Source organism: Diabrotica undecimpunctata, chromosome 3 (assembly GCF_040954645.1).
Source record: "Diabrotica undecimpunctata isolate CICGRU chromosome 3, icDiaUnde3, whole genome shotgun sequence".
Taxonomy (NCBI): Eukaryota; Metazoa; Arthropoda; class Insecta; order Coleoptera; family Chrysomelidae; genus Diabrotica; species Diabrotica undecimpunctata.
The window spans coordinates 83,135,659-83,162,393 of NC_092805.1; the positions used below are offsets into that span (position 1 = coordinate 83,135,659).

Below are 26,735 nucleotides of genomic sequence, written 5' to 3' on the forward strand. Positions count from 1 at the left end.
GGTCTTTCAACAGAATAACGCAAGACCTCATATTGCCCGTGAAAACAAGAGTCTGGTATAGAGACTGGAGGGACCATCAAGATCAGATGATTTGTCACCTACCGAACATGTGTGATTGCCACATCCTCCAGCAAACTAAGAAGACCTGTGGCATGCCATAAGTAGAATCTGGATAAATATTCATCAATATGATATAGACCACTTAATTTGATCAATGCCCCATAGAGTAACTGAGGGTAAAGAAAATCAAGGAAGAGCCACTCATTACTCATTTTTTGATGAAAATGACGTTTAAATTTGTTTATAATGTTATCAAATAATAAGAATATTAGAATGTATACTTCCATAAATAAATATTTAAAAAAATATTTGTCCTTCTATCTATATTTCTAAGTATATTTATGTATACCTCTGAACAAGTTAGAATACACTTATTGAAGCATTTATCAATACATTTATCAATAAAGCAAATCATAATTTTTGTTGTTGTTTTCGCGGTCAGTAGATAAGATATCAAAATCGAATAAGGACTGTTCTATACGTTACGAGGACTGTTATTTAGAATAATAAAGGGGACTTAGGACTTAATAGGACTTAAATCTGAACTGTACGGAGGATGGAATAGTAATTTCAAGTTTTCAGTGATTAAAAATTCGGTGTCTGTTGGGCTGTATGGAATCTTGAATTATTTTGCAGAGTTATTTGAATTTGTTTCTTTTCCGCATTTCTGAGAAAAAGTTATAAATCTGGTATAAACATATGGAAACATTAAAGCTACACTTTTTGAATAATGAAGTGATACATAGTCAGGTCTAATGTTTTGCCATGCTAATGTCTTAATGCCTGGTTAAATAATGAACACAACTTGTTTAGCTACTACAATAATAATTTCTTTTAAACGTTAAAATGGAATTTTAAAGCGTTTTAATTTGTTTATAATTTTTTTTAACATATCACGGCGAATAAATATTTTATAATGTAGTGTTATTCACGTTCCTGATATTTTGTCACGGGGATAAAAATAGGATCATTTTCAGCAGATATAGCTTTTCCGATTTTAAAAATTCACCGTCTGTTTATTTATAACATTAAGATTTTAAAACTGAGTGAATACATCAATCACCTCTTCAACTTCAATGGCATTTATAGTTATTGAAAAAAGTTTAATTTATTCGTATATAATATCATAAGAGAGATAATTTTGCCGGCAATATTTTCGACTGGTATGAAAGTTTGTTGCCTGGCAATTTTCGCTAATTAAATTTTGACAGTTAAATCACGAGACGTCAGATAAATAAAACCAGAAGAAAATATTGCCGGTAAATAATTTTCTCTCGAATGATATTCGACAAGACTACATATTTCACGAGACAATGCACCATATCAACGAAACATAATCTTTATTTATTTGTTAATAATATTAAATGACATTTGCCCGTTCTTTTCCACCAAAGCATGATTTTGTGTATTATTGACCTGTAGCATTTGGGAACTCGAAGGTCCGCTTCTTTTGTTGTTCGATCGAGATTTTCGATCAACTTCTGTGACTGGAATCCGGCTGCAGATATGGTTTTAGAGAGCTTGCATTTGAGTGACCCGTTAATTTAATTAACTCCTGTTCAGAAACACCTTGCTTGAACAAGGCTGACACAGCTGTAGATCGATGAGAATGGTTTGTTATTTTATGTTTTTTTGTGTCTATTCCAATTTTTTTAGCTGACATTTTTATCCACTTGTTGATTCCATGTGGATAGTTTTTGAACCATCCAACCAAGATCCATCCTTCCAGTTGGGGTGAACGGTAAGAAAGAGTCTGCCTGATAAAATCTTTGGTCCCCTTTTTTCCATTAATTTCAAAAATAATCTAACTGGGTATACATTTTCGTTTGATGAATTTCTTACCAGCCATTTGCTGCTTGCCAAACTTTTCGAACCGCCTTGATTTGTTTTGGAAAAAATGCTGTTCTATTCAATTCGGCCCGTAAATTTTCCCATAACATCAAATTCCTTCTGGAAAAAGTGAATCTTTCAGTTTACGGCCTCATTGCCTCTCCAAGCAAATTTAAATGAGCAAAGGTGAAAAAACTTTTTGTGCTCCATCGGGGGTTTCCTAGTCGTGGCTTTGGATGATTTTTAATAGTTCTTCGGTGGATAATGCTTTTGAACTGAGTTTTCTTTTTTCTTGAACACTTTGAAGCTGCCTCCGCTTGGTATCTCTGGAAATCTTGCACATTTGAAAGATATATAATAAAAAATCTACCTATGTACACACAACACCTCCTACGTACATTGTATATATGCACTCTAAACTATTATAGTTCATATACTATATATATATATATATATATATATATATATATATATATATATATATATATATATATATATATATAACCTTTATACTATAGATTATAAAATACAATATATGACAGAGGAATATTTTTAATGTATACTCAAATTTAAAATTTTTGAAAAATTTTATTTAAAAATTCCTTTATAAAAGGTATAATAATAAAAACTCGATCGGGCTACATCACAGCAACTCAGAGTTACTATCAACAAGTCCTCACAGACACTTGGCCCCGTATTTATAGTCGGTACTCAAGCTCGTGCTTGAGCACGTGCTGCGCCAAGTCGAACTTACGTCAAAGTCATGCTCAAGTATTTGTTGTGTTCTATAAACGATACTTCGGGTATTCTCGTACAAGATTGATCTCAAGCACGAAAATTAGAGATTTTAAGTAAATTTGATAAATGGCATCCAATAAAAAGAAGATCTGTCAATTATTATCATTGTCACCAAACTTTATTTAAATATTTTTAGCGCCAAATTTAGCTTTATTGAAGAAGAGACATGTTGTGTATTAAAAAAATTAATTTTTAATAAATCATTTTAAGGTATGTAATATATTATAAAAAAATATGCATTCGAGGGAATAAATTTCAATTATGTCGATTTTTAGATGAGCGGACATTGTACTAAATATGCAGTGTATTCAACAAAAGGAAAGGTGTTTTTAATCCAGCTGGTAAAGGAAAATAATACTGTAGAGAATAAAAGGACAAACGGTGCTTCCTTAATGAAAAAAGAAGGGTTGAGAGTACAATACAGCGTATTATATAACTGCCAGCCTGAGGTAGATATGTTAAGGACTTCAGAACAGCTACGAAAATTGTAAAACAAATTGAAACAGAGGTAAAATACTTTTATTTATTCAAGCAAAATTTTTATAGTAGAAAATGCAGAGAAACAACAGCATGCTGGCTACAGGTGATGGCCCTTTAAAAAAGCCAAAGCCTGATGTAGGTATGGAGTTTGTGAAAGTTGCTGTTCCCGACATATATGTAAGCATCGTCTGTCCTTGGGACAACACAGAAGTATTTGGAAGAGGTAAATTTACTATATTTTCATACTTAGATAATTGTAGAACAAAAGGAGGCCCACCAGATAGGAGGACATATAAGTTTAATTACTGTAACATCAGAATTATCTGACTCCATCCATTGCTTCTCCAGTTCAAAATAAAGAGTTGTTATGTATGATAATTTTGAGAAATCTTATCTGTACATATAATAAGAATTTCAAGTAATACTTGTAATATGACACCTGTTGTTCCTATAGAATATGTCAATGTGCTTCAAATGGTAAGTAATCTTAAATATACTTATGGCAATATGTAACAGTAATAACAAACACTACTACTAATGGAGTAGTAGCTATTATAATTGCAAATAAAAAACATTCGCCAAAAAAAGGTTTGAATTATTCCAAAGTTTAATAGTAATCTATAGTTATGGATTTTTAAAACAATCATTTATATAATAACTATTCTTATTTTGTACTTAATGTATTATATTGAAAACTGTTAAAAATTCTAAATGTAAATACTAGTACTAGTATGTATGTAGTATTTTGTACTTAATGTATTATATTGAAAACTGTTAAAAATTCTAAATGTAAAAATACTAGTTTTGGTTATTTTTTTTTTGGTGATTTTGTTTTTAATGTATACTATGGTGGTTGTAAAGCGATTATTATACAGTAGACTCCCTCTATAACGAGAACTGAAATGGCAAACTAATTACCTCGTTATAAGCCGATCTCGTTATATCAGACAACAATAATACTGTGAATATATATGAATATGCAGTTTTCTAAAACATTAACTTGCTATAGCGAAGCCATTCGGAGCAAATAAGATGCTAATAAATATTGTTTGAATGGCGTTTTCGAAAAAAAGTTGTTTACTTTTATTGTCAATAAATTACGTTAAAACAAAAAAGAGTTGTTTATTTTTATTGTCAGTGATATACGTTAAAACAAAAAATCTGTACCTACATTTTTTTCCAACTACATAATGTATAAAGCCTATTTTAAAGGAGAATAATAAACTATTGCTTCTGCAATTGGAAGAAGTCTGTCACTTTTGACTGCTTTAAATTGTCCAGTAACATTATATCTATCATATTTTCTAAAGATGTGAAACAGTTGTATTTACTGTAAAGAAGTTTATTGCGAGCAGCAGTTAAGTTTGTTGCGGTGCAGTTAAAAAGGGTATTTATTTATATCCACGGCTGGGTCAAAAACGTAAAAAAACACGTTTTTCTATCTTATTTTCTCTCGTTATAACCAAATTTGCCTCGCTATAGAGAGTTATAGTTCAATAGAAATTTCACAGGACATCTAATGTACCTCGTTATAAGCGAAACCTCGTAATAACCGTGTTCGTTATAGAGGGAGTATACTGTATTATTTTATATTTAACAAGCCTGATATTATTCCATTTTTTAGTTTTATAAATTGTTACTTTCAAATTTACTTATCGCGAAGGTTTATAAATATATTTTTAAATAAAGAATACTAATATTTTAAACGTGTAATTAATTTTATATTTGATAAGGAAAGGTTTTGTGAAAGGAATAAACACTTATTTAAAAGGAGAGAGACAACTCGAACTCAATAAAGATATACTTGCTTAAGTTGTCTGAGTATAGTATAACCCTCATTTATTTTAAATTAAAATATAAAAAATACATTTCGACATATAAAATAAAAAAGAATATATTTAACATAGGGTAAACCATACAGTTATTGGACACTTAAGAAAATTTCAACTTTAAAAATTCGTAATTCACTTTGTTCTCTGCAGATTGAATTGAAATTTATACAAAAGGTAGTCTAAACAGTTTATTACAATATGGATAAAAGGATTTAAAGAAGGTGTTAAATATTTTTTGTCAATATATATTTATTAAAAATAGTTACAAAAATTATAGTTATTGGACAGTTTATTTAGTTACAGGACACTCAAAATTAGTTATTGGACGACTGCTTTAACACAATAAAAAACTAGAAACAAATGAAAATTACAGGAAAAACCTAAGATTTCTGTGCGGTATGGGGTACCTATATACAGTTGACACAATTAAATTTTATAAATGCTTTTGTGCTTCTTTGTATTGAGTGAAAAGTTCGTCAATGTCTTCATCCTCACTGTCTTGGTTACTGTTATTAGCATCAGAATCACTATCCTGGAGATTGAAGCAGTTGTGACATATAAATAGATCACCATCGTTAGGTATATGATGTCTATGATTAACAGGAATACAAGATTCGTGATAATAAAGATTACAGTCATCGCATTTTAATTTGTTCAATTGAATATCATTTGAACAAATAAAACATTTGACTTTTTTTGAATTCTTTTTCTTGCTACACTGGTTTATGGTTAATTTTTCTTCTCTTTTCCGTTTCCTTTCTTGTTTTTGTTTTTCCTGCTCTTCTTTTATCTCCTCCTTTTGTCGTAACATTTCTTGATATCGTGCAGATGTAATAGCAAAAGGAAGTCGTTTCGTGTTACGTTTATTTTTTCTTTCCGGTACAGTAGGAGAAGTTAAAAAGTTACCCAACAATTCGTGTTTAACAATAATTTTACTTGTAGAAGGTAAGTCATAAACATTAGTTTTATATTGTTGAAAATGGATATCATTGGTACTGCTACTCTCAGAAATATTTACATTTTCAATACCACTCTGTTCTGATGTTTTTATTTCAGTATTTTTAACGGGAGATGTGATAACCACATTTTGAATAATATTAATGTTGGTGTCTCTATTTTTTAGAACCATTGGGTTATCCGAATGTTTTGGATCATGTTCAAAAAAATTCCAAATTTTGAACAACAAATTCAAATTATCATCGCTAGGTAGATTATTCTTTGGATTTTCTTTTAAATTCTCTAAGCTATGAACTTTTTCAGGACCTAAGATATTTACAAAAGTATTATAGTCCATCTTGGGTTTCTTTTGATGATCTGAAATGATTAAATTTTTTACTACTCCTTTGCTAAAACATTTTGTGTAGTCAATAGCATCTGCATTAAATGGAAACAATCCGCAAGCCTTGAAACCATTTACTACTGTTTCAGTTTTACAGCTTTTTTTTATAGCTTGCTCCAATATAGAAGCAAATACAACCTTATTCACTACCCCTCCTGGATGCTGTTCTTCCCATTCTCTCACTGATTGCCGCCAAGCTTCTTTTAATGGACGGAAAATAGAAACGTCACAGGGTTGTAAAATCCTTGTGGCGTTAGGATAAAGTGCAATCACTTCAATCTGCAGTTCATTACACAATAGACTTAATTGGTAACTTAAGTGACTCTTGTGCCCATCTACAAAAAGAATAACTGGAAGCTTAATATTATTTTCAATTAAGTGTGGGTAAAAAACATTCGCAATATACTGATAGAATGTCTCTGCCGTCATCCAACCATTATCGCTTCTGCCCACACCCCATTTAGGATTAATACCTTTAGCAACCTTTTCAGGAATACGTTGATAAGGATAAATAACCATAGGCACGCAAATTTTACCGTCTGCTGAAAACGTAAACATCACAGTGACGTTTTCTTTTGAAGAGCTTTTTTCAACGTTATAAACATTTTTGAAACCTTTCATAGCAAATACTTTTTCAGTAGATGGACATATTTGAAATCCTGACTCATCTCCATTAAAAATTCTTGATGGATCAGTTAGAACTTCTTCTAAATGTTTTTCTTTAACATAGGTTTCAATATTTTTAAACCAGTTTTTGATGTCTCGTTCAGATACACAAGCGCTAGCTGCCGTCACACCTTCACTTGTCCTTCTAGAAAGCCCTGGATGTCGCTTCAAAAATCCCTAAAAAAAATCAAACGATGAATACAGATTAAAATATATTTTTTTGGTGACTTACTTTTAACCATCCATCTCCAGGTCGATTATCTTTAAAGTTATTGGGGCGCGGATTTTCGATTAAAAATTTTTGCACGCTGCTTTTTAAATCGTTAGCCTTTTTGGGGAAACCTTTTGAAGCAGTTTCTTGTATCCATCTGGAATATTGAATGTAAAATAAAATAATGCTATGGGTTAAGATAAATTAAATGAATTTACCTAACCAGAGTATTCTTCTCCTCGCAAGTTAAAATAGGAGACGGTCCAAGTGTATCTTTATGTTCCGGATGTTTTAATTTAAATTCTATAGTTGACTTCGGAATTCCATATTTTTTTTCAGCTGTTCTATATGATTCAGTGCCATTTTGGACATCCTTAACAGCTTCTATAAGTTTCATCTTATCATATTTTCTAAGTTTAGGCATTTTACTACAATCCTAAAAAATCCATTTTTAGTGATTGGACGGTCAAATTTAGTTATTGGACAGCTGTCCAATAACTGTCAAATCGATTACTAAATTAATTTTACTGCTATCTCCAGTTAATTATACGTAAATCCGTTGAAAATTGTAGAAATATGTGGTAAGTGTAGTTCTCTAGTGATTGGACAGGTGTCCCATAATAGAATTAAGCAAGTTTTCTAGTTTAGTTATTGGACAGATGTAATTAAAGCCGAATTAAAATCCCTATTACTGTACCAGATCTACCTTAGGGACTATAAGTGCCTTTACTACACCCTTTTAAATAAAAATACAATCTTACCTTAAAAATACCACGTAGTTTTAAAAAAAAAAGTCAGAGCAGATGCTTAACACAATGCTTAAATGTCACTTCACTCACATAACCTAAAAATATTTACCGCCAAAATCACAGAACCCGTTAAAGGCAGAACATAGACATAAGAATGAACGTAATATAGAAACGAGTAGTGCCACCTAGTGAAATATACTCTTGTTGGCACTTGCAGAAATCTTATTCTCGTAAGTTAACACTGTAATGTCCAATAACTGTCTCGTGTCCAATAACTGGCGTTTTACCCTAGGTATTCAATAATATATTCACATTCTCATGCATAACATTGTTGAATAAAATGTCTCCTAAAATTTAAACCTTGTTCCACATCATTAACATTTCTATTTTCTGGCACATCAGTATTTTCTAGAAAATCATCATCACTATTTATAATTATTTTCCTGTAAACACATATTGCAGAGTACTGCTGTAGCACTTATTATTGTAAGATATGTATTTAATTTGATTTGTAGGCTTCATTGCAGACAGGAAAACCATATTTTCCAGGTTCTAAATAGCCTTTTGGCAACATTTCTTACATGTGCAATTGTATATCTATTTTGTTGATCATTACCTAAAAAGATATATCTATCAAATAACCTATTTTTTGTTTAGCCCATTATCAATAAATACCTTGCTTTAATGCTGGAGTAAGTAGATAGTGCCTGTGCTGCATGCATATTCACTATTCATAATAATTCACCTATTAATAATTCTGGAATTTGTCCTCTTTCCTTTCTAACTCTTAATCAACTTTGATCAAATATTAAGCTGCCATGACTTAATCCTGGATGTTGAACCAAAATATCCATAATCTCAAAAAACAAAAAAAAAATATATTGTATTGAAGCGAATTGAAAAAAAATATAAATATAAACAAACAAGTTAGGTTAGGAACCCGTGCTCAAGGCAGGTCGATCCGATGCTTGAGCACGAGCTGTCATTTTTGTGTACTCAAGCTCGATTTCGTGCTCGAGATCCGTTTATAAAACACAAAAACGACTCAAGGCCGACCTCAAGCATCGACCGATACTTGAGTACCGACTATAAATATGGGCCTTGGTCTGCAGGACTAACAACCCCAGTGGAGTCTTACGTTGCCATGTTGTAACCAATTCCTTTTGTAACTTAAACATCATAGTTTTTAATTATCATAAATGTAACTCAAAGTTAATCAAACAACATTTAAAGGGTTTTGACCCATATATTTAGTGGCTTCAAACATGTACATCCAGATAGCACTGATAACGGAATAGTTATTCCGAAAACGTTCTGTGATGTAGCCCGATAGGGTTTTTATTATTATACCTTTTATAAAGGAATTATTTAAATAAAAATTTTTGTGATACATGGTATACAGCCAACTACAGGAATTTAGTTTCCTTGTGGATAATAAAATTTTTGCTTAAGTCGCCATAGTAGATGACTTGAGCTTGAGCAAAAATATTTGTACTCAAGTAAATATTTTTAGCTAGTGAGAAAAATTATTTCTTGAGATCAAATGTTCACTTAAATCACATTGGTGGAACCGGCTGTAAGTAAATTAATCATATTTTGTTTTTGTTATTTTGTAAAAAATTCTTCTAATAATTTAATTTTATCTTACTCATTCATATTGACAATTCAGTCATATATGATACATTTTAAAGTAGACGACTTTAAAATGATGTTGCCAATATTGTTGAGTTGAGTTCTTGGTACGACTTTATTGTAAGATAGTTCCTTAGATTACCTGAAATCAACTTTGTCTTGAGAATAGCCGTCAGAAATAAATCATAGCATGTGATTTGTCTTTAAAAGGACAGCCACGTGATGACAGTAAAATTCTCCTGTTAGTGATTCCATAGTAAATCTTGAGGAAAAAACCAGGAAAAGAACTTCATGATAGCTTCTTTCCATAATAAATTATTCTTCCTGTTTTCTGATTAATTTTTTTTGTAGAGGTTGAGTGTATCATGTTTATTGTTTAGGTATTCTTTGACACATTTCATTTATCCACTTTTTCTTTGGTTCTCTTATTTTTGAATCTATCATTCTTTGGATTTTTAGATGTGAATTATTTTTTTCCGTTTCTTACTTTTCATATTGCCTAAACCACTCTGGAGTATAATGGAAAATATGGCAGTACCCAACAACCTAGTCAATCTAATAAGAAATCTGTCATTAAAAACTCAGCCAAAGTTAAAATACACGGAATATATTCAGATGCGTTCAAAACAAACAAAAGGAACTAGATAGGGCTGCATACTATCACCATTATTGTACAACATATATTCTGAATATATAATGAGAAAAGTACTAGACAAATGGGATGGAGGAATTACTATAGGAGGTAGAAAAATCAGCATCCTGGGATATACAGATGATACACTTATACTATAAGCGAATGAAGTCGAAATGATTACTATCACTAAACGGCTAAGCCAGATAAGCGAAGAATTCGGACATCAGATCAACAACGGAAAAACGAAAATAATGATTATAGACAGTGATATGTATACTACTTGATGAAATAATAAATAAATGTTGTGGGTTCGGTTAAACAACTATATTGACATATTACCAATACAGTGCTACAATTAACCCCTAGCTTAGATAACCCCCCAACAAAAGTGACACTGTCAGTCCTGCCAATTGTTATATTCCCGTGTTACAAATCGTCTCCGGCTATAACTAACTTAACACTAAACAAATATATAACAGACAGAGCAAATAATAATCTACCGCACATACACGAAGTGGCGAATTTTGGCGTATACTTGGGCTCCCTGATAACCAACAAAGGCGATTACTCAGAAATCAAGCATAGACTAGCAATGGCCCGAACTGCAACAGCTAAACTGATTAAAATATGAAAAGACCGAACAACAATAACAAGGAATACTAAGCTTAGGTTGGTCAATGATCTTATTTTTCACATTACTACATACTCAGCTGAAACATGAATCCTCAAAAAACTCGTTAGGAATCAGATCGAAGTCTTCGAAATGTGGGTCTGTAGAAGAATTCTACGCGTGTCTTGGACAGAACGTAGAATCAACCTGTCAATTCTGGAATAGATTCATATAAAAGACAGGCTATTAAAAAAAGTAAAACGAGCATATCTAATTTACTTCGGCCACATAGCTAGAAGAACGGGGACCATGCAACTATTGGTAGTAGAAGGCCGAAGACCAAGACGAAGATCTTTAACACGATGGGCAGACCAAATGAAGACTCTGGTGGGAAAATCCATATGGCACAGGATCGTAGACAATGAAGGCAACAAGCCAGTAATATTTAGAGTATCACCACGCCCTGACAAGGGCTCAATGAATGAGGAGAACTTTTCACTTGTTGTCTCTTGTTCCCAAGGCCTTTCTAACTTCTTCACTTTGTATTCAAGTACAAAACTATCGAAGATAGGTAAAATTTGCTATATAACAGTATTTTCTGTAAAAAAATTCTAACTTTTTGTTATGTAGCATATTTTACTTATCTTTGATAGTTTTGTACTTAGTTAAAAAAAGAAGGTATTTTTAAAAATGTCAAAAATATTTTTTTCACAATATTTTTTACCATATATAAGTACTTTAAAAAATATTAAAAATGTTTCGTTAAATACGAAATTGTCACCTTCAATGAGCTATAACTTGGTTTGTGTTATGCTTACCGCAAAAACAAAAAAAAGCAACCTCCTTGATTTTTTATAAACTACATTTTATCCATTAACAGTTTTTCCGATAAAATGTAGTAAAAAAAAAGTTTCGATTGAAAAAAAAAATCGATTGAAAACATAAGAACGGTCCAAACTATTAATTGTCGAAAAAACTATATAACTTCTAAGATATAACCTCACTTCTGCATAAGGTAGATTTTGAAGTAAGGTTAAAGAGAGGTTAATTCCAAATGTGTGTGTTCATTTCATATTTTTACCGTGCTACACTGGATTACAAAAAATAATCTCTAATAAAAAAAAAGTCAAAGCAAATAATGAGATACGTATTAGTATAAATTATTTACAAAAAAAATTATGATAGTCAATAATAAATACATATGTAATACATAGGTATTGTCATACAAACAAGCTTTATTATTCATACATTTTTCAAGATTAAAAATGAATCATTTTATTTACTTCATGCACAACAATAATATATAAATATTACGGATATTAGCATTGCTGAAACCCATTTATGTCGTATGTTTTCAACAGAGTTTTATTAATACCACAAGATGAATAAGGATTGTGGACTTTGCTGAAGAAATGGGCAAAAGCATTAACAATTGATCAAAATTATTTCTCTTGGAAGTAATTAACTTCCAATTTTCTTCGTACTACACTTTTAAATTGTTCAAGCAGTAATTAAAAAAATTAGGATTCAAATTTAATATTTAATATTCAAAAAGGATGTTAGAACCAGCAGAGATAACCCCCATAAGTCCTGATTTTAATTCACTCGGTTTTTATTTTTGGGAATATATGAAGACGAGACGAACTTATTTTGATGAACTATATATATTATATCTCAATAGTTATAATTCACTTCCTATAAGGTTTGAAAAACACGTCTAAAATTACTTGTTAATTTTTGTTATCCTTTTTTAAGTTCTGGTGACATTTCTAAACAATGTATTGTATGTTTTTCCGGAAATTGCGTTTGATAAGCAGCAAGAAATTTCTTGTTATAGTGTTAATTTTAACAGCCATCTCAACTTTGGGGGAAAATTAGATGCTTAGTGGTAAAATTAGTTTTGTATCTTTAATTTAATTTTAATAAAATTGCTTTAGCACCGATCTTAGGAACACCGTGACTGCTTTGTGCTGTTCAAAGATCCATTCAATGATTTAATGAAAGCGATATCTATATGTACTAGAAGGTCAGAATCGGGCCGTAAAAGGGCAGTCACAATGAACGGTATTTGTTCTATTGATGTTTGAATAATAGGTGTCCAACTTCAGTTAGGCAGGAAAATCGTCTGCATCAATTTTAGACGTATTTTTCAAACCTTATAGGAAGTGAATTGTAACTATTGGAATATAATATAAATAGTTCATCAAAATAAGTTCGTCTCGTCTTCATATATTCCCAAAAATAAAAACCAAGTGAATTAAACTCAGGACTTATGGGGGTTATCTCTGCTGTTTCTAACATCCTTTTTGCCTTTTCTGTGTCAGGTCGTGTTTCTGCCGCGTATGTTATGAGTAAATATGTAAGTTTTATTATGCTGTATATTAAATTTAAATCATATTTTTTTTATCACTGATTGAACAATTTAAAAGTGTACGAAGAAGATTGGAAGTTAATTACTTCCAAGAGAAATAATTTTGATTAATTGTTAATGCTTTTGCCCATTTCTTCATCAAGGTCCACAATCTTTATTCGTCTTGTGGTATCAATTAATAAAACTCTGTTGAAAACATACGACATAAATGGGTTTCAGCAATGCTAAAATCTGTAATATTATTAACTATTTCAATCACGACAGGTTTTGAATTATCGGTACTATTTATCTGAATGTGAAATTTCAACTCCACAAGAAGTCTCTTTCAAGTTCTAAGAAATTCGATCTTCCAGTCGATTAATACAGTTTTTCAAACTTAAATTTTCGTTACGCAGTTCCTTTAAATCATCAAAAAATTTACGGTTATCTTGAAGCAATTCTTCAAATCTGCGAGACATAAAGTCAATAGAAGATTTTAAGTAATTAAAGGTACTTAACATGTTTGAAATATTTGAATTTTAATCCTCTTCGGCGACCTTAACCTCACATCCTCTACATTTACTACATTTGATTATCATTCATTATTTCACATATATAATTTATTACAGTTTTATTGCAATAATTGTGAGGTCATTTTAGTAGGACATGTGGTTAACTTCAAACTTCTTCTGTTAAGTGATCGTCTCACGGTTTATGGTTGTATATCCAAAGTCCGTTAAGCGCGAGTTCAATGGAGGAACTGAACAGTTTCTAAGCACGTTTTCGAAATAATCCATGTGAGGTTTGCAACCAGACGGATTTATTTGCGTCTGAATTATCCCTAAAGGATAGGGATCCGAAAATGATTGGAGATGGAACTAAAAGAAGGAATGGTTAGGCAGTGACACCACTTCAATAGAGTAGCGTGGAAGATTCGGAATATATCGGTATATGTTTATAGAAAAATAAGTTACATCCATCATCAACCTTTCCATACACCTGTAGTTGCAGTGGTTAAAATTCATGAATTTCGTTTTGGATTAGTGCCTCAGTCGCTTTATTCTCCAGATTTTCTTCCATCGATTATCTTCCGTTTCCAAAACTGAACAGTTAATCAATAATATGACAATTGTGTCTAATTTTGAGATAATTGCTATTGTAAGTAGTTATTTCCAGGATTTGGATTTATCGACGTATCAGGAAGGCATTGCTAACTTGGATATTGAAAAATAAAATGGTTTTGGTCAAAACGTTTTCTTTGTTAGGACGTATAGTAATCGGACAAGCTTGAAGATTGTAAAATAATTAACAATAACAATGTACTGAATAGTTATCCTTGTGGTGAATTTTATTATCTACATTTTATGTATTATTAATTTAGTTTATTATCTACAATTGTCTCTAGCTAGATGGTAATCTCTATTGATCACATATCAACGTAATTGCAGCCACATATGATTATATAATTAAAGTAATCAGTGATTCATATTATCATGTTCGTCATGCATTTCGGTCAGATTGTGTAAAAATTTATCTGTTTTTAGTTAAAGCATAAGTACAATAAAAACTCTACCAGGAACAACCGACTGCTAAAAATAATCATCGAATGAAATGTATAAACTTATCAATGTTGTCACTGACAAACAGTTTTAAGAATGTACCTCGCATAATTAGGTTTGGAATTCTAAGAATTTATGCAGTCGCCCCATTAAACTGGCGTTGGATTGTGCACTTTGAGTAGGTAAAGAACCACTCATCATACGACATAGCGCTGTACTACCATTATGAAGTAGGTAGTTATATTTTCGAGACTCAAGAAAGCAAATTTTGCGAAAGTACGTTTGTATAAAAAGGGATAATACACTTACGAGAAAAAAAATCGACTTAAAAGTAAAATAAGTTATATTTCTGCACTACGCTGTTTGACCAGTGTATATCCACATGTAATGTAAAATTAAAAGTAAAATAACGTGAACAGAAGTAATTTTTATTGCAATGACACCAATATTTATAAAGTTAGTAAGTAAGGAACATAACAAAGATAACTTAATATTGTATGTGAGAAAACATGTTATGAATGAAAGTCATTGTCATTATGAAATGAAAATTAAATTAAATTAACGTAAAACATAAAAAATAATACTGAGTATTCCCTGCTTTGAGTTGTATTACACTTTCCATGCCATTACTTATTATTAAGTTTCTGACTGATTCTTGAGGAATCGCTTTCCACTCTTCATCTAATGCAGTTTTTAGCTCCGCCACTGTCGCTGGTGCTGGATTACGGACCCAAACCCTGCCTTTAAGTTCATCCCATAGGTGCTCGATGGGATTAATATCCGAACTCAATGGAGGACAGTCCATTGTTGTTATATTGGTGTTGGCCATTTAATCTTTCGTAATCCGCGCTGTGTGACATCAAGCGTTATCATGCATTAACATGAAACCATCGTCTATGTAGCAGGCATAGGGAACAACATGGACAAGCTCTGTTTTACGTTCTAAAGATATACCACCCCAAACCATATAAGAACCACCTCCATAGCTCACTGTTTCGACACTGCACTGAGCAAATCGTTTTCCGGGCCTCCGATAGACGCGTCGATTTCTGTCATTGTTATACACGCACATTTGACCCTCAACAGAGAATAAAACTCTGCTCCATTGGGCCAAGGTCCCAATTGATGTGTTCGCGGGCAAACTAAAGTCGAGCTTGTTTGTCTGCCGTGCGTTCAATTTGGGCCCTGTGTTAGCTCGACTGGGAGTCAAGACCCCTAGTCGTCTTCCAACTGACAACTGAATGACAGTAACACCTCGTACATTCCTCAAGGATTGTTGAAGCTCAACTCATATCGCGTGCCGATTCCTAAAGGCACTCAGGCCAATGAAACGATCATCCCTATCTGTCGTTACACGTCGCCGACCCGAACCTGGTCGTCGACTGTAGCTACCGGTCTCTTGGTATCGACGGTAAGGCCGTGAGAATGCAGACTGCGTCATAAGTAGGCGACAGTCTTTTGACTATAGTCCTCTCGTAATAATGCAATTACCTGGGCCGCCTTCACTGGTGAAGTATCCATTTATAAAATATTCACTTACTGTACTTTGAACTGTACACACACACGTCAACGTTTTAAAAGCGACTGGGACGACCATCGGCAAACTCATAGAGGTCTACATTGCATAGAATATGCCCGTTACAATGTTGGCTGCATTCCCTGTGCCATACAGAAGTAAGCAAATTTAAAACACGTTGTTAATTTGCATAAAACAATTATTTTTTGGAAGCTCTATAATAAACAATATTTTTTTGCATTAGTTGTTTAATTCAAAGTAACACAACATAAATTACTAAGCATAAAATCCAATTCATCGAGTGATCGATTTTTTTGCTCGCAAGTGTAGTACAACTTTTTCTTTTCGGTCTTTCGGTAACTCCTGATAGCAATGTGTCATTTATTATAGCCAATTATAAATGTCTAGGAATTATACAGGTTGTCTTGTTATCTCTTGCTGCATTTCTCGCTAACTCCAAAATTTCAGCAACTAGATATTTCATAACAGCTGTCAAGTATACAGGAGCTCCAGGACCAACTCTTTCGGCATAATGTTCTTTACTCGATAAACGATGAATACGACATACGGAAAACTGTAAACCAGCATGATTTGCTTGCTATTTTGCTTTTCCCTTAACTTTGCCCCCCTAATTTCCTTTCCTCAATAAACGACGAATACGACATACCGGTAACTGTAAACCAGCACAATTTGATCGGGATTTTGCTTTTCCTTTAACTTCGCATCCTTTACCACTTGCAAACATGTTCTAGATTTCTCTTCTTCTTCTTCTTTTTATGTAGACATGACTCTGACTCTTTCTGTTTTTCAGTGTGCCTCCAGTAAGTTGTCGTTTACGTGGTCTTCCTACTGACCGTCTTCCTATTGGGGAACCATCTCTTGCCGTCATTACTACTTAGCCATTTTATTAACAAATTTCCATCTTTTATTGAGCTGTGTATTTTTATTGATAGTATTTACAAAGTTGATCTATGATGTTTTTTGTTTTTTCGTAAAAACAACTTTGCATTTAGCTTGGACGTGTTTAAATTTTAGATAATTTTCAAGATTTGAGACAATTATACTCTCGAAAAGCTTTTTTTCGACATAATATTAAATTTTTACATTCGTCGTCCACCATACGGGAAGACCGGATTTTGGTTGGCATGGCAGTATCTGCAGCTTCCCTAATTGTTTTTATTGATATTAAACATTTCCCAAAATGTAGATATTTAAACTCCATCACTTGTTCTATTATCTGACCTTCCAGCTCCAATTTACATCTTAGTAAATTTGCTGTTCTAACCATGCATTTTGTCTTTTTTGGGAAAATTAACATGTTAAATTTTCTGGCGGTTGTATTAAATTGGTGCAGCATACGTTGTAAATCGTCTTCACTTTGAGAGAGTAGTATTGCGTCGTCTGCATAGCCGATTATTCTAAGTTCTTTTTCTCCCATTTGGTATCCTTTTTTAGTTTCTAGATTTCTAGTTTTTAATTTTTAGATTTCTGCGTTAAAACAAAGTGTGTGTAAGATATTGACATCTTTTATTCGTTTGAAAGGACTCCTGATGACATTATTTATGGAATATTGTTCAAATTTTCCATGAGTCTAGCGCATAAATCAGGCTGAATTTGGTCGATGACATGAGCTATGTTGGCTTTAAGGGGCTGCTGTGGTTTGTGCCCCTAACAGGGTCAAATCTCACAATATCGATAGACTGATGACATCAACTCTACGTGAAATGACCACGCCCTAAAATCGCTGGTGCAGAATTTCCAATGTGACATGAGCCGTGCGGCACATAACAGTGCCCTGTTGAAACCTCATGTCGGTGCCCATATCATCCAATTCAGGACAAAAAAAGTTAGCTGTAGCGCTCGCCGTGGACGGTGATGGCCTGCCCAACGTCTTTCTCAAATAGAGCAAATTCGGCAGTCCAAATTCCATACCAAACAGTAACTTTTTCGAAATGCATTAGACGCTTTTGGATCTCATCTGAATTGGTAACATCCCAAATTCGGCAATTCTGTTTATTGATGTACTCATTCATCCAAAGATGGGCCTCATCGCTGAATATGATTTTTCGATTAAAATTAGGGTCACTCCAACTGCTCCAGAGCCCATTCAGCGAATGCACGTCGTTGTCTGTGGTCGTTTACCTTTAGCTTCTGGACCAGTAGAATTTTTACGGGTGCGTGTCATGACGCAAAATTTGCCAAGTTGTGCTGAGTGCCAAGGCTGAGTACTTGTGAGCGACGTGAAATCGACTGCCTTGGATTCTCCTGCACACTCTTATGGATAGCGGCGGCGGCGATGTTTTTGGCAGATCGTGTGTTTTATCAACGTACGGTTATCGTCTGATTGTTTACGGAGCCAGTGGACTCAATTTATCCACCATACTGCGAATAGTTTTATCGGTAAGACGATTAAAGCGACCATAAAATAGGCGAAGCGCGCAGAACGTTGCCCGAAGAAAACACATAATTTGACAAAACAGTTTTATCATTTGTACGTGTTCTTGTACGTTAAGTCCAGTCATGGTGATTTGGTAAAAAATACAACCAATTTGAAAGACGTAGCTTCAGCAATATGGCCGCTGCCGACTGTCAAAATTCGGAAGTCCCTATTGGAAGACCCTGTATGAGGTGATTTCAAATTTTACCGACCTGCAAGTAAAATATTTTTGAACCATTTTTCAGATATATAACTAACCAACAGCCTGTTAGCCTTGAGAGTATTAGGGACATATCAATCTTCATTTCGAATATGGTTGCTCTTTTCTTTTCCTTGATAGATTTTTTATCTATCCATATCAGCACTATAAATCTATTGGTCCTTAGCACAACTGCCTACAACTAGCATTTGCCTTTACTTTAGTACTTTAATAACTTCCTCATTTGTTAGTTTGATAACCATTGCTGTTACTCTTTCTGCTGCATTGGATTTCTGCCAAACTCTTCACGTAATGATATTAACACATTCCTTGCTGGACATTTTTATGTCTTTTTCGTCGTTATTGAGTTATTAGTTAGTTTTATGTGAAAATTAAGGGTATTAGGTCTACTGAAAATTATTATTATAATATAAAACAAATGCACGAATACCCTATTGTCGTTATCTTAAAGTTAATTGGTGTGGAAATTGATAAAAACAGAATAATATATTTTGATATTATAAGTATTTGATACTGATTTTTTGTTTCTGTAATACTTCAATTCAGTTTTTTTCCTAAAGACAAGATATTATTTATTACGTTAAGTTTTTAGTTTATGATTTTCTGTATAAATTACGAATTGTGTATATGTTATAAATAAATAAATATTGTTCTGAAGCTATTTTCTTGTGGCATCTTAATGCAATTTAGTATTTTTCTTAGTAATAAGCCTCAATTTTACTTTAAAATAAGTTTATTTGACGTTTCGATTTCCAATTCGGAAATTGTTCTCATTTGAGAAACGTTAAATAAACTTATTTTGAAGTAAAATTGTGACTTATTCCTAAAAAAATAGTTTATTGCCATAAATAAATAAACAACTGACTTTACTATCTTTATTACGTTTTATTTAACTTAACTAAATAAAAAAAAAATAAGTAAAAAGTAATAACTAAGTATAAAATTGTCACAAAATAGAATAATGATTGTAAACAAAGCAGATGAATGCCTCTCGAAGATCTAAAATTAAATAAAAAAAAATGTATCAGAGAATTTGTTTTTATACTAAACCTATCACTTCAATCAAAACTTTTTATTTTAGATTTAGTCAGAGCTTCAGCTACTATAAAACTTCAATTTGCAAATAAATTGTAAAATTAAATAACACTAGTTCGCCTAACTTCTGTAGAATTCATTCATGTACTAAATGTAGATCTTCTATATCAGCAATTGTCGGTTGTATGTCTATGTTCACTGCTATATTAGAACATTTTCTTCATTGAACTATTTCGAATAGTTCCATCCATATTAGCACATTTTAAAGTATGAGAAGCGTCAATCTAACGAGAGTACCTGACGCTCCAAAACTACCAGTCGTATAGTCTTTCTTGGAAAAAGACTATGGACTTCTTCACACTTCTAAAATATAGATCAAATCGACAACAGGTGTATGTTCTCAAAACACTTAATAATGTGTAATTTTTTTATTAAAATCAGCTAAGTACTTTCAGCATGTCACATGCCATCTTCAGAGCTTCGTCTTATTGGAGGTTGTAAATACCTCATGGAAAAGTTATTGTTAACACAAAACACAACACAAACATTAAAGGCCAACATCTCTGTTATAGGGGTGAAAACCCTTTAAAAAGTTGTAAAAATCACATTTAAAAAATTTTTGGTATACCAATGGCTGCTTCGTTAAAACGAGGGAAACAGCTGTGAAAGAGTAAGTACTCTTCTACAGCTGTTTCACAGAGGCGTTGGCCTGTTAATGTTTTTTATTGTATTTTGTGTTGACAATAACTCTTCCATGAGGTATTTATATCCTATAAGACGAAGCTCTGAAGATGACATGTGACATACTGAAAGTAATTAGCTGATTTTAATAAAAATTTCCACACTATCGGGCTTTTGAGAACATACACCGGTTACCGGGTTGACCTATATATAATATCGTCTTTCAGTTAATTATTTATTCTCTTTTGACGAAAAAATATTTCGATTCAGGTATCTGACATATGACATATCAAAATGTCAAACAATGGCTGTATATGATCATCAATCATTTGCTATTTGCCATGCTTTTAAATGCGGAAATTATCTTTCAATAAAAATCAAGTTCATTTTAACACTAACTTAGTAGTCTTTTCTTATTCCATATTTTTTATTTCAGGTTCTATCTCAACACAAGATGGCACCATCGACCAACTCACACAGCTTCAGCCCTCAACTATCACCACCTCGAAGAAAAGCTCTACTAAGAGCTTCTTCCGTTCACTACTATGTTGCCTGCGCCCGAAGAAATCAAAAACCCCCATTTCGGATCAATGTCTCGACGGGACCCAGTGCGTCGACCATAGCAGATGCAGTTATCTCCTCAGCCCGCCACGACAAGAGGATATACACAAGAAGTGTATGGTTATAGATCTGGATGAAACATTGGTACATAGCAGCTTTAAAGTAAGTATTGTTACAATGTAAATTAATTTAGACTATATTTTCGCTTTGTTTAAATACAAAAAAATTCACATAGTTCACACGTTTGCAGACTAATAGATGATCTAAAGTCTGAATTCTTCACAGTCAAAATGGCCATCTGCAGATTGGCCCCAATTGATTCTGTTTCTCCTGTAGTTTGTCACCCCACCCTCAGCCTGTTGTGAATGGATCTACCTCGTACTTAGCCTGGTACTCCTTAGCATGTTCGTAGTTAGAGCTAATTAGAAGTGCGGCCAGCAACATGCTGCTTCTACGTTGACCGCACCTCCGGCCAGACTTTCTGCATTCATTCTTCTTTTCAATTATGAGATGGATGTCACGGAGGTAGCCGTCGTTGTGTAGGTATAATCATATAATAAAACGGAAGGAAAAAAACTGGGCAAATCCCATTTTTAAACTTTCCTATATGTACAGATATCTGGCTGTCCGTCGTGCGCGCTGTTCTCTAGGCCGGTTAGTCCTCAAAACGAACCGAGTGCGGCAGCTTCGAAGTATCTACCTCCGTGACACTCTTTTCACGATGTTGACGAATTTTTCATAGCTGCGTAGGTCAGTTTGCATCTTGCTGTTGGTCAAAGTTGTCAGGTTTCCCAACTGTAAATCTCCGGTTAGGAGTTTTATACACTCCGTCGCGGTACACGAATGAAACTCGATTGTTAATATCTCAATATTATTATTTAGTGAGGATTTCATTCATAAACGCTGCGCTATCATATTGATTATGTGGTACTTCGAGTTTCATAATAAGCTTCACTTGGGACGCTTATCGTTAGGCGCTCTATCTCCCTTGTAAAGCTAATACTTTACATGAATGCATATTTCTGCTAGTAAAGTCTCCTTGTCTATTGTTAGTCCTTCAATATTAATTGCAACCGTTACAAATTATGTTAAAAAAATTGTGAAATTCACACTTAATTTCACTCTTCTTAAAGTCAAATTTCAACTTGCATACCATCATAGTTGTATTAATTTATTCCACACTGTATATTGATTCTCAATTGGTCTAGTTTGACATACAGATTCATGTTTTAAATAAATTTCTGTAATATATAACTTTTATCACATATATATTTATTTATTTTAATCCAATTTACTATATCCACTTGAAACTAGCTAATAGCACCCACATAGGCAAACAACCTCACGAGAAATGTCATTAAATGAATTTTATTTATTCAATCTCCTTTCTCCTTTATTCATTAGCGTACAAACATAATTATTACCAATATGTAATAGTTTATTTTACTATTAATTTTATCACATTACACTCTCTTACCAAAGTTGGTAACGTCATTCCTCAAATGCAGGATCACACATTGACTCTATTCATGCAATTAACTTGTATTTGTTAGCTAATAATGTAACTTCACAGTTAAATTTCATTTGATTCACCTCATTAACTTAATTTTCATTCTTTTAAATTTTAATTAAGTTTAACAATATATTTCTTTAAAACAATTTTCACACACAATATCCTTATTGGACTATTGTTTGAGTGGTCGCCAAAAATTCACTCTCCGCTGTTTTCAGGAACTACTGTCAATTTTAATAAAAAATTTTAGTTCCTCCCCGGCCTAATCAGTCGGCTGTTTCCACTAGTTTAACAAAGTTGTCCCATCTTTCGAGCAGGGAAGATGAATGTTCCCTTCATGTTAGATATTATAACATCGACCTAGTGTCATTAAAATATTAAAATTAACCATGATTTTTATGTAAGATAAGTGTTTCTACGTCTGTTTACGTAGCTAGTATTTTCCACATGTTTTGTAATTCAACAGTCAAAATTTTACCTTATATTTTTTGTGAAAATATACTTCTGGGTTTTTTTACTGATAATAGTCCGACCGGATCGAAAACGTTTTGAAGATTGGTAATCCTTTTGGATAAATTTTTAAATTATTTTTTAATAAAAAATATATCATTATGTACACAAGAAGTTCTTACTTCTATGTAAGTTTTTCTTATTATATAATTTCTTTCAGCCTATCAGCAATGCAGACTTCGTCGTACCAGTAGAAATAGACGGCACGTTACATCAAGTGTATGTTTTAAAGAGGCCACACGTAGACGAATTCCTCCAGAGGATGGGAGAATTGTATGAATGCGTCCTCTTCACTGCATCACTGGCGAAGTACGCCGATCCCGTCGCTGACCTTCTAGACAAATGGGACGTGTTCAAGGCGAGATTATTTAGAGACAGTTGCGTCTTCTATAGAGGAAATTATGTTAAAGACTTGAACAAGCTGGGACGAGAGTTGCAGCAAATTGTTATTGTTGATAATTCACCTGCTTCCTACATATTCCATCCAGATAATGCTGTAAGTGTTTTATGTACATTCATATTCATACATATTGATACAGTAGTGACATAATCTTCTACTCACCTAGGTTCTCTTCTAATCTGCTTTTTAGGTAGGTATTATCTGTTAGTCAATGTCCCGGTCAACGGTCTCAAGAGCAGAGGATGGCTGGAAAAGTCACAATGGTCGAGAAGGCGGAAGAAACAACAGTGTCTGATTCAGAAGTGGGAATACTAATCAAAAATAAGTGGAAGAACAGGGTTAGAACATGGGAGCCAATCAACGAGAGGATAATTAAAATGCATATAGACATATGTGGTAAAGAAACAGTGATACTCAGAATATATGCACCAACAGACGATTTCCCGAGAGTAGAAAAAGAAAATTTCACGAAACAACCTTAATACCAAATAGAGCTAATAAAAAAGAACATGGAGATAATTATAACAGGAGACCTTAACGGCAGAACCAGAAGGAAAGAAAGTGATAAATTAATGGAGATATTTGGAGAGGATGAACAAAACGATAATGGAGAACCTCTGATTGAATTATGCGAACTAAACAACCTAAAAATCACCAACGGATTCTTCAGACATAAAAATATTCATAAATATACATGGACGCAAGAAACACGAAAGCTGAAATCGATAGTAGACTACGTAATAGTCAAACAAGATACCACAATAAAGATAAAATATGTGAGAGTCAGAAGAGGAGCAGAATGTAGAACTGACCATAAACTACTGACAGCAAAAATGGGCATTAATTGGAAACAGACTAAATATAATATAGAACTACTCCAAGAACAATCAATAAGAGAACTATACAAACAACGTCTAGACCAAAAATTAATAGAATTCAGATACAGCAACATCAAAGAAATATACGAGAATATAAAGGCGAGTATAAAACAAGCAGCATTCGAAGCCCTTGGAGATAAAGAACATAATGTATAACAAATAAACAGCACTATTATGAAATAAATGAACTAACAAAAAGAATAATTGAAGAAAAAACCAACTATACAGAAAATGGCTGACTACAAACAACGATGAAGTTAATAAAGAATATAGATAAAAAGATATAGAAGTGAAAAAACAAACAACACAACAAAAAAATGAAGAATGGGAAAGAACCTGCTTAAATATTAAACATACATAGAAGGTACAAGAACTTCGGGGTCATGGAAAGTACTGAGAGGATTGAAACAAAACTCAAAAGAAAAAATTAAATTGGGAAATATACAGAACAAAGAATGGAAAGACTATTACAAGGAACTTTTAACAGAACAAATACCACAATTCATTGAAAAAAGAAAACAGGCGAAGACGAAGCAGATCCCCACAACAAGAAATAGAAATAACAGATAGGGAAATGAGAACGGCCATAAAAGCAATCAAAAATAAGAAAGCACCGGTACCTGGAGGTATCTCACATGAGCTTATGAAGTACGCCTAAAAAAAATTACACCGGATGATAAAATGGATATTTCAGAAAGCCATAAATGGAGAACAGCTCCCAAAGGAATGGACGGAGGCATATATGACATCTATATGTAAGGAAGGAGATAGAAAACGATGCGAAAACTACATGGGAAGATACTCCGAGAAAAGATAGAGCAAGCGATCAAAGGCAAAAAAGCTTCACAGCAGGAAGATCATGCATAGACCATATATACACACTGGAGCAACTGTTGGAAAAGAAAAAAGCAAAAAATAGAGATATACATTTGTCATTTGTGGACCTGAGAAAGGCGTATGACTCGGTAAAAAGTTCAGAACTATGGGAAGCAGTGTACAAATAAGAAATACAGACGAAACTCATAAGAGCTACAAAAGCTCTGTATAAAGAAAATAAAGTGTGCATTAAAATGGGAACAAGAATCTTAGGAGACTTCACCACAATAAAAGGGCTCCTGCAGGGTTGTTCCACATCTCCAACCCTATTCAAAATATACTTGAGAGAAAGCCTTGACTACATGAAAAAAAATGCGAAGGCATGGGAGTACCGGTACGAAACGAATACCTATATACGCTAAGCTTTGCAGACGATCAAGTAGTGATTGCACAAGACCAAGAAGACCTCAGTTACATGATGAAGAAACTACAAGAAGAATATACCAAGACTGGCCTAGATATTAACCTCGCGAAAACAGAGTACCTATCTACAAGTGAAGAAGACGTAGAAAATCTACAGGTTGACGACAACGTAACAATCAAAGGAAAGAATAAATTTAAATACAGCAACCCGGCAACTTAACTCAGTATGGTGGGATAGACACCTAAATATGAAGACAACAACACAGATTTATAAAACATTAGTGCGAAGTATTATGACATATGGGGCTGAAAATTTGATTATAAACAAGAAAAACAGCAGTAAAATAGTAGCAACAGAGATGGAATGCCTGCGAAGATGCTGCAGAGTAACAAGAATGGAAAGGACAAGTAATGACGAAATAAAGCAAAGAACATCAATAGAAACGGACATACTACCATATATAGAACAAAAAAGACTAAAGTGGTATGTTAGTTATTATCTGTTAGTTGGAAAAAGTTTCTTAAGAAATAAAGCTTCATTACAACTAGAAAATAAGAATTACTACTCTCAAAAATTAACTGATTACCACTACGTTTAGATTTAACAGCTGTAATTAAAATCTGATTAACCAATTTATGCAAGACAAGTGTCAAGTGAAAGAAGGGTGGTCTTAGGGCCCATATATGTATTATGGATGTTACATTATGAATGTTACATAGGTACATATGTTACATTATGAATGTTACATAGGTATAGATGTAACATATATATTATGACAGTGTTTACAGTAAACAATCTTAATATTAAAGATTGCTTAAAGAAGCAAACTTCTATTTTACCTCTCGTGCAAAATTATAATAAATTAAAAATATTTTCAAAAACGTGGTTTTGGCGATAAATTGGTGTAATTAACACAAAAATGAAAAAAAAAAGAAGAATGGAATGGAATTTTTTTATATTTAAAACAATATTTCAATATTTAATTTTATTAATT

At 32.9% G+C, this 26,735-nt stretch overlaps 1 protein-coding gene across 1 annotated transcript in view; it reads left to right on the forward strand.

The window, feature by feature from the left end:
* Window positions 1–26,735, forward strand: part of LOC140436972 (carboxy-terminal domain RNA polymerase II polypeptide A small phosphatase 1-like) — a 55,423-nt gene that overhangs the window by 16,894 nt on the left and 11,794 nt on the right. The window contains exons 2-3 of the mRNA XM_072526161.1: window positions 21,076–21,362; window positions 23,384–23,719. Of these exons, the coding sequence (XP_072382262.1) occupies window positions 21,076–21,362; window positions 23,384–23,719 (623 nt within the window). The remainder of the gene's footprint in view (window positions 1–21,075; window positions 21,363–23,383; window positions 23,720–26,735) is intronic.